The sequence below is a fragment of the Sphaerodactylus townsendi genome, linkage group LG03, assembly GCF_021028975.2.
Source record: "Sphaerodactylus townsendi isolate TG3544 linkage group LG03, MPM_Stown_v2.3, whole genome shotgun sequence".
Lineage (NCBI taxonomy): Eukaryota > Metazoa > Chordata > Lepidosauria > Squamata > Sphaerodactylidae > Sphaerodactylus > Sphaerodactylus townsendi.
In genome coordinates this window covers 112237141-112250014 of record NC_059427.1, presented here as the reverse complement: position 1 = coordinate 112250014, position 12874 = coordinate 112237141, and the positions used below count along the sequence as shown (strand labels likewise).

The 12874-nt window shown below is 42.7% G+C and overlaps 1 protein-coding gene across 1 annotated transcript; it reads left to right on the top strand.

Annotated features, from left to right (window-relative positions):
- The first annotated feature begins 2705 nt into the window (after window positions 1-2705).
- On the top strand, window positions 2706-9457 carry CCDC42 (coiled-coil domain containing 42). Its single transcript, XM_048487397.1, has 7 exons — window positions 2706-2785; window positions 3778-3883; window positions 4384-4488; window positions 5389-5586; window positions 6510-6731; window positions 7613-7771; window positions 9368-9457. The coding sequence occupies exons 1-7, from the start codon at window positions 2709-2711 to the stop codon at window positions 9455-9457; spliced, it is 957 nt and encodes a 318-aa protein (XP_048343354.1). The 5' UTR covers window positions 2706-2708.
- The last annotated feature ends 3417 nt before the right edge of the window (window positions 9458-12874 follow it).

Sequence of the window (12874 nt, the reverse complement as noted above, 5' to 3'; positions counted from 1 at the left end):
AGGTCTCATTCCCTGCAGCTCAGTGAACAAATCCTTGGTTAAATAGGTAAGATTTTTTTGAAGGAACGCTATTGAAGACTATAAATATGGATAGTCAGGGAGTTGCTGCAGTCACCTGGAGTAGCTTTGAAATGTTTGGGTTTTTTTGCTGGATGATGTGGGTATTTACACCTGTAGCAAGTGTAAGCTGGTTGCCCTTTTGGAAGAGAAGGTCCAGCAGCTAGAGGCACAAGTATCTACACTTTAGAACATTAAGAAAAATGACGATTTCCTAGACAGCATGGAGCAAACAGTAATAGGTGTGGAACCCACAGGGGATCTCTTTGAGGAGGATAGTAGCTCTCAAACACAGAAGGTGGGCAATTGGAGGAATGTGACTCAAAGAAGTAGAGGAACGAAGGAGCACTCTGTGAGTTTGAATCTACAAAATAGATTTGAAGTTCTCTCCCTTGTCAGTGAGGATAAGGAACAGATACAGGAGCAACAGAGTCAGCCCTCAGAAAACGTTCAGGTGTCAGAAGGCTCAGCCCATGAAATGGCACCTGCAAAACCTCAGAAAAGACGTGAGGTGGTGGTAGAAGACTCCTTGTTGAGGGGAACAGAAACAGTCATTTGCAAGCCTGACAAGATGTCTCAAGAGATGTGCTGTCTCCCTGGGGCAAAAATCCAAGATGTCATAGAGAGGCTGACAAACTTGCCAAGCCCAGCCAAGCCCACTGATCGTTACCAGTGGCGTGGCACCAACGGGGAAGGGAGGTGGAAAACCCCGGGCATGCACCGGTGCATGGGCATGATGGGGCTGTTCTGGGGCATTTCGGGGCCTGGCTGAGGCGTGGCAGGGACGTGGCAAGGGTGCAGGGCGCACATATGACCTGGGCGCTGTTCCCCCTCACTCTGCCCCTGATCATTACCCCTTCCTTTTGATCCAGGTGGGAACAAATGACACTGTAAGACGTAGCTTTCAGGACATAAGAAGGGATTTTGAGGCTCTGAGAAGGAAGTTGGAGGATCTGATGCACAGGTGGTCATTTCATTTCTACTCCCCATTGAAGGACAGGGCTGAGGGAAGGAAAGAAGAATAGTAGAGGAGAACAACTGGCTTGGCAGGTAGTGCCACCAGGAATGTTTTGGTTTCTTGGACCATGGTCTGCAGTTTCATGAAGAGGGACTACTGGCAAGAGATGGGTTGCACCTCACACCTGTAGGTAGGAACATTTTTGCTAGGAGGCTCACAAACCTCATCAGAAGACTCCAGAGGAGGGTGACCAAAATGGTAAAAGGTCTGGAATCTATGCCCTATGAGGAGAGACTTAGGGACCTGGGTATGTTTAGTCTGGCAAAGAGAAGGTTAAGGGGTGACATAATAGCCATGTTTAAATATTTGAAGGGATGTCATTGTTGAAGAGGAAGCAAACTCGTTTTCTGCTGCTCCAGAGACTAGGACAAGCAGTAATGGGTTTAAGGTGCAGGAAAAGGGATTCCATCTAAGCATTAGGAGGAACTTCCTGACAGGGCTGTTTGACAGTGAATATATTTCCTCAGAGTGCAGTGGAGTTTCCTTCTTTGCAAGTTTTTCAACAGAGGCTGGATGGCCATCTGTCAGGGGTGCTTTGATTGTCTGTTCCTGCATAACAGGGGGTTGGAATTGATGGCCCTCATGGTCTCTTCCAACTCTATGATTCTATGAAATGTTATCACATCTTGTAATTTGCCTTGGGTCCCAGTGGAAAAGGTGGACTATAAATTAAAATAATACATAAATAAAATGATGGAGTAATAATAAAGATCAAATTTCAAAAGCTAATTCATACAGTCAGAGTTAATGTCAATACTCAGTACATACTAAAAACAGACTGCTTTCCCCTAGCATACCCAATAACAGCCATTGTTCATCATTGTGGGACTAGTGCCAGTCTAAGGCATTTTAAAGCAGTCTGATTTTGGGCAGCCATCTTTGTTGGCATTCCCATTTGTTCTGACAATTGCTGGTGCAGTTTACAAATTTCCTAGTTATGCAATCTAAGCCATCTTGAATAATGGTTACACTCAAACAAATGGGAAAAAAATCCATGTAACAGGGAGGAGACAATGAGAATCCTTCGGAAAGTCTTCACTGGTCATGATTTTCATCCCAGAGGTGTGGAAGTAATTTAGGGTGACTTGGGGCAGTCACAGCCTTCTCCTTCCACTCTTAATCAGTAAATCTCAAATATGGCTTTCAGGGGAGTTGATTTGGGGTTTGGACTCTCACTGTATTGCAATATTGTCTCAAATAAAACAATCTGTGTTTTGATCATTGTCGAAGGAAGAGATTAGTTTGACCTGCTTCTCAAGTAATAGCTACTTCCCATTATTGTGAGAGGTCTATATTTTGTAAGGTTTGAATAATTTTTTAGAAGGTCTGGTGTATTCAAACCTTTTTAAAGGGAAATGCCACAGACCTGTAGTTTGCTGATACCTGTCACACAATATAGATCCTTCATTCCTAATGCAGCATAGCTCTTCGGTTGCTAAGCAACTCTTTTGCATCTTCCAAATCTACTGCTCAAGATTCTCTGGTCTCAACTGTTAACTGGCTCTAATAGGTCACATCTGTCTGCTTCCTTTCTCACTACACATAGATAAGGCACTGCAGAGGTGAAAAGGGTGTGTTCAACTCCTTAGAGCATTTAGATTAAAAGGAAAGGGTAAGCAAATAAGTTGGCATCATGGCCACCATAGAAGAAGAAGATCTCAGAGAGTATTTCCGCATACAATATGGACAGAAGTTGCTGAAACTGCTGATGTGAGTTCAACTATTCCCTCCTCCACAATTCTTTATCTCTTACCTTTGCCTCTTGTGCCATACAATCCTTCCACATGCCTTCTCTAGCCAGCATAAATCTCTGTTTAACCTTTGTCATTTCTTTGGCGGATTCCACATGGGCCAAAAACAGTGGTGTGAAAATGGTGTGAAATGGTTTAAAATGGTGTAAAAGGATTTACACCATTTTCATACCATTTTCACGCTGCTGTTTTTGGCCCATGCGGAATCCACCTTTGATTCTGTTCCCTATTCCCCAAAATTAAGTATCTTCCTCTTCTTCCTTCATTAATTTCCAGATCCATTTTTACCAAAAAAGAGTCCTCTGGTTCAGGCTAGGAGTCCAACTATGACAGTGGCTACTCAGATACCTCTGAGAAGCCCACAATCTTGGGCATGAAGGAAACACACATTTCGTATCCCCACTTCATGTGTCATTGAGAAGTCAATGGCCACTGAACATGGATGTTTTATATAGCTATATCATCATATAGCTGTCTGATTGGGTGGAAAGGAGGTATAACAATGTTTTACATAAATAAACCAATGCCCTTCCAAACCCTTTAGCCTTTTCTCATCTTAAGGCTACAGCCCTGATGTATTTTTTTCTGAACCCTTTTCAATGGTACAATATTATTTTTGACAAAGTACTCCAAATACAGCTATTCGATACATAATATTTATGGAATTATGATGCTGAATGTTTTATTTTCAAATTCTTTCCTGGTAATTCTCAGAACTGCATTTGTCTTCTTTAACTGCATCTGGACTCTGTCCTGTTTTCTGGGTGAGAGAATGGGAAAGCCATCTCTAGCATTGCTTCTTCTCTGAGCATTGCTGTCTATTAGGAGTCTTTCCTTTCCTATCCTGTCTCCATCTGAAGAAATATGAAGAGTGCAAGATTTACCCATCCCACAAGGCCCTTTGGCTTGGCAAGTTCTCTGCATGCTTCATGGGAAAATAATTATGTTTAGGAAATTCCCAGTATCAGAAGAGCAGTCCCCGTCGCCTTCCATTAGACTCTTGGAGAAGAAAAAAGAAGCCAAATTGGTGCATCAGGCAATGGAGGCTCAAAAGGAGGTGAGATTCTTAAGCTAAAGGACATACCTTGTTTTACTGTACCGCCATACCCAGCTTACTTTGTTGGCAGCCAGTTAGCAGCCACAGAGCCACATGGCCCATGTTTATTTGCCAACCACCACCAGAACAAATTTCTGGTTCATCAGGACTTTAATATGGAAATGTCCAATCCATGTTTTATTGTAGTTCCAGGGAATCCAAGTCTCTAGAGTGGATTCAAACCTATGGATTTACATGAGCTCTTGGCTATAGAATAATATAGAGGACATTTTACTGTATTCCCTTTTAATTTGTTCTCACCAATTATGCTGAATGGAATTTCTCTATTCAGCTGAAAACTTCCTCAGGGTATTTCTGAGTCACCATGGCATCATACAGGGACCAGAATTCCAATCTGTTTGTCCCAGCCGTACCTCTGTTTTTGGAAAAAAATAATAGTGGACGCAGAATCAATTGGAATGAGACATCTGACCAGTGTCTTCCCTGTTTGAATATTCCAGGCATTCAAGACAAGAATGGAAGCCCTGAACAACCGATGGGACGAACTGGACGCAAAGGAAATCCAGTTGAAAGCTTATATTACGAAATTTGAGCAATTCATACTGGTATTTGTCCCTTAAAGGTCCTTGGTTCCTGTCCCAAAGCCAAATAATGCCTGCTCTCTTGACTTTTCTGATCACACAGGTTTCAATATAGGCAGTGACATACACAGGTTAGCTGGTCTGTCCCTCCATCCAGTAGTGTTAACTACAGTAGAAAAGAACTGTGGCTCAGTCAGAACGCCTCTGCTTTGCATGCAGAAGGGTCCCCAGGTTCAATTCCTGGCATCTCCAGTTGGAAGGACCAAGCAGTTGGTAATGTAAAAGACCTCAGCCTGAGACCCTGGAGAACAGCTGCCAGTTTGAGTAGACAAAATCAACCTTGAAAGCAGCTTTGTGTGTGACCATGTGTGTGTGCGTGCGTGTGTGTGGTAAGACATAACTCTCCTGGGATGCAGCCAGGGCAGAAATAGGCAAAGTTTCTGTAATGTGACCAAGAGTTATTAAAATGACACTAAACAGTACATTTTAAAATGTCAGCATTAAATAATTATTGTTTTGAAAATGGTAAGTGTTTTGAAAAGTGGAGGTGTCAACCCAGATAGCAGTTTGCTCAGAGGGTTAGCAAGGTGAGTTGGCTTGGCTTGAACAACCTTACTCGTGTTTCATGTCTTATGTGATGACAGCCTAACTCAGACTCTCACACAAGGCTGGGTTCATGATGAAGCATATTCTGTTTAGCAAAACACAAAAAGTAAAACAAGTAGATACAACAGAGCTGTAGATTCACTTAAGCACATTCAAATATTTAACATGCTCGAGGGCTATCTAAGACAGGCTTTCTGTCCTAATATCCCCACATATTCAGAATGAGGAGGCAATTGACCCTATACCACCAGCTGCTTCCAGGCGTCTCTTATCTTGATTTCTTTTCAAAATTATGTGTGTCTGGGGGGTTTACATTAGGAGAACGATCAGAAGCGAATCAGAGCCCTGAAGAAAGCCAATAAGGAGAGGGAACTGAAGAAACAACGAGTGAAGGAGCTGGCTAAGGCCAAGCAGGAGATGGCCGTTCTGAAGCAGCAACATCAGCGATTGTACAACAAGCTGCAGCAGTACTCCATCTTCAACAAGTACCTAGAGAAGGTTGTCGAGATCTCAGAAGTACGTATGGTGATGAACTGTTGGGAAAGGAAGCCAAGTCTCAGGGTCTCTCCAAACAGCAGCTGTGCATTTCTTAGCTGGGTGCTTGTTCATAAAAAGGGGAGAATGCAGGGACTTTGCCGTGGTTGTGTCTGACACTGGAACATCGCACACTGGCAGACTGAGATTAATATTTTGCCCATCCAAACCAGGGATACGGCACTGCAGAATCGAAATAACTACTCTTCAGACATCTGCCTGGTTTCATGAAGCAGTGCTGGAGAATGTTCAACTTGGTCACTTTTCCCATTCTCCCCTGAGTTTAGATATTCAGACTGTGCAGCACACCCTAGGTCAAAGTACTTCTCATATGATAACAAGAGGGTAACAGTCAGTTTTACACCTTTCCCAAGCCAAGCCACAGTGTTAGATTGGCCATTCAGATCACTGAGAAAAATCCTGGTGTGCCACTACCCTTAGCCCCCAGCCTCTATGGTAGGGTCAGCCAGGAGGACCAGGGAAGGCTAAGCTTTGCTCCATGCCAGCCTGGGCTCAGTGCAGCTGGTGCGCAGCACAGTAATACCTGGCTTTGCCCTGCTAGCCTGGGCATAGTGTAGCCAGCCTGTAAGAGTCGTGGGTACAGTGACAAGGAGGAGCTTTGCCTTTGGGTGGCTTGCAAGAAGGGACACATTGATGCCCCATTTTTTTCCAGCTGGCTCTTGGCCCGCCATCAATTAGGGGTATGTGACCTTTTCCTGGGCTTTTTGAGTCTCCCAGTCCATCACTCCAGGGTTGCTGGCATTTCATGCAGTGTCTATTGTCAAGCAATAGCTCCACGGCAAAGGTCCTGTTAGTGGTTCCAAAGATGCATGCAAGTTGCGCTGGGCTACCAAATAAGTAAGAATCGGTCACTCACAGTTCAGTAACAGTAACATTCCTTGCAGTTTGAAGAGATCCGGGAGGTCATTGGACGCTATAAGACGCTAATTGGGATGCACCAGGATCTCGTGCAGTCAGCACAGGAAGGGCTGGAGATGATAGAGCAAGCCAAGGTCCGCCTCACCCGTTACAAGGAAGAAAAAGATGATGAGATCTTGCAACATAATAATGAGCTGGCTCGCTTGCAGATGCGTTTCGACCATGCTCGCAGTGAAGTCATCGTCTGGGTAAGAGACAGTGGTGATTTTTCTTCATCATAGCAAAAAATCATGGTTTATGCTTCGTTTAAAATATTGGGCTGTATCTACTTGTGCATTTCAAGGTCTTCAGAGTACTTAAAACTCCTCTGTTGCCCCCTGCTCTGTTGCTGAGGGTCCCACTGGCCTCTAACTCATGTAATGTTGAAGAAGGCTTCACCCACAGGGGATGAAAGGAATCAAACAATCATGCAATGGGAAATGTTTTATTCTGTTATACTGTCTTTATGAGTTTCACCTATGCTTCCTCAGGGGAATCTATACGAAAACAAAAACAAGAAAAACAACATATTGTCATTAAAAAAAACAATTTAAAGACAGGGTAAAAGATAGTGCTCACCGAGCACATGAAAAGTGTCCAAATGTATACAGATATTATACAGATGCAATACTCAGATGGGGAGGGGAGGGGGTTGATGGAGCTCATCATTCCACCTTTCCAAGTTTAAGTGCTATTAAATCTTTGGAACTGCTGATGTGTTAGAGGTCATTGATGTGGGAACTGGCTGAGGATGCGAGGTCAAGAAGGTGGACAGAAACCCCAGTTTGGCCTTCACACCTCTTTCAAGGGGTTTCAGTTTAGTCAGAAAAGTAGTTTCCATTGAAACCATGGGAACATATAGCAATAAAACAAAACTGACAAAAATATTCAAAACTAGACATTTAAAAAAAAATGTACACCCCTGTGATAGGCCCACCACTGTTTTGAGGGTTGTGTAAAGAAAATACAACACAGAGAAATCAGTTTAACCTGGTTGTTCCGCATGGTTTTAGTTGGAAGTTATTATTGTTCAAATGGGCCAAAATTAACATCATCCCAGTTCATCCTACATTGTTGCCATTCTTCCCAGGAGTCACGCTGGGCCCATATCCAAAATACTGCTGCCAAGAAAACCCTGATGCTTGGCACCATCAAGATGGCTACTCTGAACCTTTTCCAGAGTGTGAGCAAACAGATGAAGGAGGCGTTAATGGTACCTTTAGAGGATACCCACAAGCAGCTCGATATGGTATGTCATAGGTAACTCCCACCCCTTTGCTATCCATGTGAAGGGCTGATGGTTCTCCTACCCTGCCGATAATGGGAAAGGAACAATTTCCGTGGGCACCTCACTCCTTCCTGATGGTTGGGATTCATTACAAGACAGTGTATGAAGAGGTGTTAGACATTGTGATGCAGCATAAGATTATGGAATTGAAAGAGAAAGACATGAGAAAACCACTAAAAAATCAGACCCAAAGGTATACAACTACCAGTGGCCAGCCAGATGCCTCTGAGAAGTTCTCAAGAAGGGCCTGAAAACAACATTTCCCTCTTATTATTTATTCTCAGCCTTGGCTATTTAGAGGTCTATCTAGCCCCATCAGGGAAAGCACCCAAGAGATGTGTTTGGAAAGACTGATTCCCCATCTATTACATTTTTTTTACCTGCCCTTCCTCAAAGCTGCTCAGGGCAGGGCTGAGAGGAAGATGAGTTGGTTTTCATATCCTGCTTTACTCTATCTTTAAGGAGTCCCAAGTGGCTTACAAACTCCTTCCCTTCCTCTCCCCACAATAAACACCTTGTGAGGTAGATGGAGCTGAGAGAGTTTTGAAAGAACTGTGATTAGACCAAGGTCACTTAGCAGGTTTCATGTGGAGGAGCAGGGAAACAATCCTGGATCACCAGACTAGAGTCTGCCACTCATGTGGAGGAGTGGGGAATCTAGCCAGCTTCTCCAGATTTGAATCTGCCACTCTTAACCACTAAACCACGCTGGCAGGGTGTAAATATTTTAATTAACCACTAACCACACTGGCAGGGTATGAATATTTCAATTAATTAATAAACATTTTCCCCTCTTCAGTTTTTTTTTCTCTTCCAATTAACCCCACTGTTACTACTGTCCCTTTGTCAGAATTGTCTACATAATAAAACACCTGCAAAATTACTTTCCCCATACTGTCTTAGATAACACATGCTATAGTTATGTGTATACCGTGTCAACACTTCTTTGCTATTTATAATCATGACAATGATATATCACTTTCAGTAAGCACACATTGCACAAGGATATAGTTGTTAGCCATTTACCAATAAATCACATCTTTCTATTGTGTTTTCCTGTCATCGTTGACTAGATATCATGCTCATTATTTCCCTTCTATCTGGATTTAATCTCCAGTCAACAAATCAGTATTGACCAAACTTTTATCTGGACTGTCTCTCAAGGATATACAACCTGAGGCCATTTTTATGTTCTGGAAACCATCTCTTATTCCTTGGTTGCAGCCTACAGATGTACTTCAATGAAGTCACCAGCCATGGTTACCTTTCTCCCCTCGATATTCTTAGGTGAACCAGTGGCAGGTAGGTTAGGCTGAGAGACAGAGAGTGAGACTGGCTCAAGCCCCAGTGAGCTTCACAGTCAAGGGGGTTTCTGAACCCAGATCTTCCTAGTCCTGAGTTTTTAACTGCAGCACCATACTGGCTATCTCTAGAAATGAACATGCAGTGATATGGAACAGGTAGTAGTGATTCCAGCCCAGATACCAAAGTGAAACAATTTCCTCTATTTAAATTTGTACCAATTTGATTGTCACCTCTACTGTCCTTTGCTCACAGATTCAGCAGTTTATCCAAGATCTGTCAGACATCTGGACAGAAGTGAAGAAGAAAGATACCCAAAACAGATCGCAACTGTCGGTGCATTAAGAAATGTAGAAGAAACAGACTAACCAGTCTTACGACTACAGTCTCCACACTTTTACATTTGCTGTGCTTGCTTAACCTCTGGGGAATATGATATTCCCAGAATAGCAAATCACACCTTTCCTACCGTTCTTTTTTAATTCCTTGAAAAAAATTGCTATATGGTATTAAGAATATATTTTCTGGAACACATCTTTGGCGCCTCTGTTGTATTTCTGTTTGATATGAACCCTTTCCAAGCAATCCTTTGAAGCTAGGAGGATAGAGCATCGTTGAAGAGGGAAGGAGAGAAGTGAGTGAGTGACAGTGATGGCATTCTCATTAGCATTTTTCAGGGCTGAAGGTGTTTCATGGATTGCCATCTTTTGGGGAAGGAAGAATAAAATAAACCCTATCATGTTGCTCATGTCATAGACTAGAGGAAGTATGATTCTGGAATGTCTGCAAGAAGAAACCATGTGGACTGGGCCAAAGATGTAGTTCGTTCCCATGCCAGCATCCCAGAGTGCAAATTCATATAGTGATGATGATGAAACCTTTAATGGCATATATATAAATTATACAATGGAAATTAAAATTGGCTGGTAAAAAAGTTAAAAAAAACAAGTATCATGAGAGCTGGAATATTAAGCCACTGAATTGGGATTGAGTCTACTAAGCATTTGGGAATGTTCAGTGATGACAACACACAAGAATCTAGAAGTTTGTTCAATAGTAGAAGTTGAGTTGCTGCCTAACAAGAACAAAGTTTTGACAGCATCTGTAGTGTTGCCTAGATCAGTTATGAGAGGATTGTCTTTCCCGCTCTACAGCATATAAAGGGCAATGTAATAGAACATGTTGTATCGTCTGGTAGAAGGAAGAACATTGCATCTGGCTAAGGTGACAGCGCGTCTCAGGGTGGGCTCATGTAGAAGATGTAGATAGTTAGGACAAATTCATATAGTAAATTGGCAGAGGAAAAAAACTTGCTTTTGCCCTTTCATTTTAAAAAAAAAGTATGCAAGAAAGCACAAAGATGTCCTTGACCAGAATTTCCTCATTCCTGCTGCTAAATTTAATAAGAAAAACAGACTCATTTATTTATTGATACCCTGCCTTTCTACACAATGGGACCCCAAAGTTGCTTATACCATTCTCCTCTTCTCCACTTTATCCTTGTAACAACAACCTTGCAAAGTGCGTTAGACTGAGAATGTGTGATTGGTCAAAGGTCCTTTGGCAAGCTTCCATGGTTTCCCAGATCCTAGTTTGACACTCTAATCATTATACCATAGTAAGGTGATACATAGACCAGTAACAACCCACTACTAATTTCTTACACTGCTACTAGAAATCTTTGATCCTGGACATGAGCTTTATTGAAGGCTGATGACTATGTGAACATGATCATACACGCATACAAGTGAACTAGAAAGGGGGCCTGCCTGCCAAAAGAGGAGGAGCTATGTATGATAGAGGTAGGGATTCATGGTTGTATGAGTTCACCCAGATGACTCTCTCCCCTAATGGAGGGGACAGGAAGCAGAAGGAGCAATTGCCCTGGTTGATAAGGCACTAAATAAGATGTTCAATAATGAATGGTTAAAAACAGTTCACCAGAAGAGAACACCTGGAACTGAAGCATAACGTAATACTGGGCTGGCTGCTATCTTTTGAAGTTATATAGAGTTAGAATTCATTATCATACATGATCCATCACTGATGTCCAAACTGTTGTTAGAGGTGTGTGTTTAACTTTACATATAGATACAAGGGGCTCCCAGTTTGATCCGCACTTTCAACACAGCTCTCACCTTTGCTGCAAGATGCAGCCCACTCTGACACAGGTAGAGAGAATCTCATTCAGATCTATACTCTGTTCCCTCTCAATTAAGTATCATGTCCCAGATTCTCTTTCAGCTTAGCAAAGAAAGCTACAGTAGTGAAAGCAAGAACAGCAAAGACACACACCCCTCCCAACCCCCCCTTCCCTTTCAATACATTTGAAATGCAGCAAAGTGCACAGCCTTTGACAGCAGCCAGGGCCAAGAGCATCTTTGTGCTGACGTCACTGCTAAGCTCTGCAGTTCAATCAGGTGGAGCTCCTGACGCAAATTCAACAAAGACAACTAGGATGAGGGGGGGAATATCTCATTTTGGGGGGCTGTGATGACTCATTCCTGTTTGTCTCATTTAACTGGGGGCTGCAGGGCCTCCACGCAGTTTGCAATGCACACAACAAGGAGTGACAAGCAGTACTAAGCAATGCTGAATTCTGACCAGGCAGCTTTACTCAGGAGAAAGGAACTGGGACGAGAGAAGGAAACTCTGTGAAGAGAGAATACTTTCCAAAGGCTAGGACAGACAGAGGAGGGAAGGCCTCTTTCCACACACAGGTGGGAAGCTATATTAAACAGAGCAATCCTAAGCAAGTATACGTAGAATCCTCCTCAGGTCTGTCAAATGGGGCTTACTGCCAAGAATTTTGCCATGGCACTGAACTAGGGTTCACTCTTGTCCTCTCTGTGCATTCGCACTACAAACTCATTGTCAATTTTATTATTAGTATTCCAGGGTTGCCAACTTTGGGTTGGGAAAGTCCTGGAGTTTTGGGGTTGAAGCCTGGAGACAGTAGGGTTTGGAGAGGCAAGGGACCTAAGCTGAGCATAATGCCATGGAGTCTACCCTCCAAAGCAGCCATTTTCTCAGTCTCTGTAGTCTGGAAACCTAGGATTCTAGGACAGGGGTCTGCAATCTGCGGCTCTCCAGATGTTCATGGACTACAAATCCCATCAGCCCCTGCCAGCATGGCCAATTGGCCATTTCCAGTTTCCAGTTCTAACAGACTTCCCTCTGTGATACACCTCTGAAGATGCCAACCACAGTTGCAGGCAAAACTTTAGGAACAAGATCCACCAGACCATGGCCACACAGCCCGGAAAACCCACCACAACCAGTACTGTAAGATTGTTTCATTTACAATATAATATAATATAATGAACTTTGCAGAGATTCTGAGAGATATTTTGTTCCATCTTTTAGTAACATAAAAATGAGGATGTTAGTCATGTACCCAAATCTTGTGTATGCTTACTGGTGGTTTTTTTAGTAGGCCTAAGTAAGTACAGGTAGGATTGCTGCCTTAATTCACCCTTATGGCAATGCCCTTCCCAATTTAAGTAATTTATTTCAACTTTAACAGATTGGAGAACAGAGCTATTGGTTTAGGATGCTGAGTATATCTAATATCATCAGCTCCAATGAAAAAAAATTCTAGCTACAAATGTTAACACCAGAAGCAAGCACACAATGAAATTTCAAATCAACACTAAGCTATTTCCACGTCACATCCCATTAAAAGCTGTAAATGTCATGGCTTAAGTATCCTTAAAAAGCAAATCTGTTGGAGAAATCTTGTAGAGAAGAGTTTGTTTTCTC

Coding starts and splice junctions, on each gene's coding strand:
- CCDC42 (XM_048487397.1), top strand. CDS start 2,709: ATGGCCACCATAGAAGAAGAAGATCTCAGAGAGTATTTCCGCATACAA. Junction 5,587..6,509: donor AGGTTGTCGAGATCTCAGAA/GTACGTATGGTG, acceptor CATTCCTTGCAG/TTTGAAGAGATCCGGGAGGT. Junction 7,772..9,367: donor CCCACAAGCAGCTCGATATG/GTATGTCATAGG, acceptor CTTTGCTCACAG/ATTCAGCAGTTTATCCAAGA.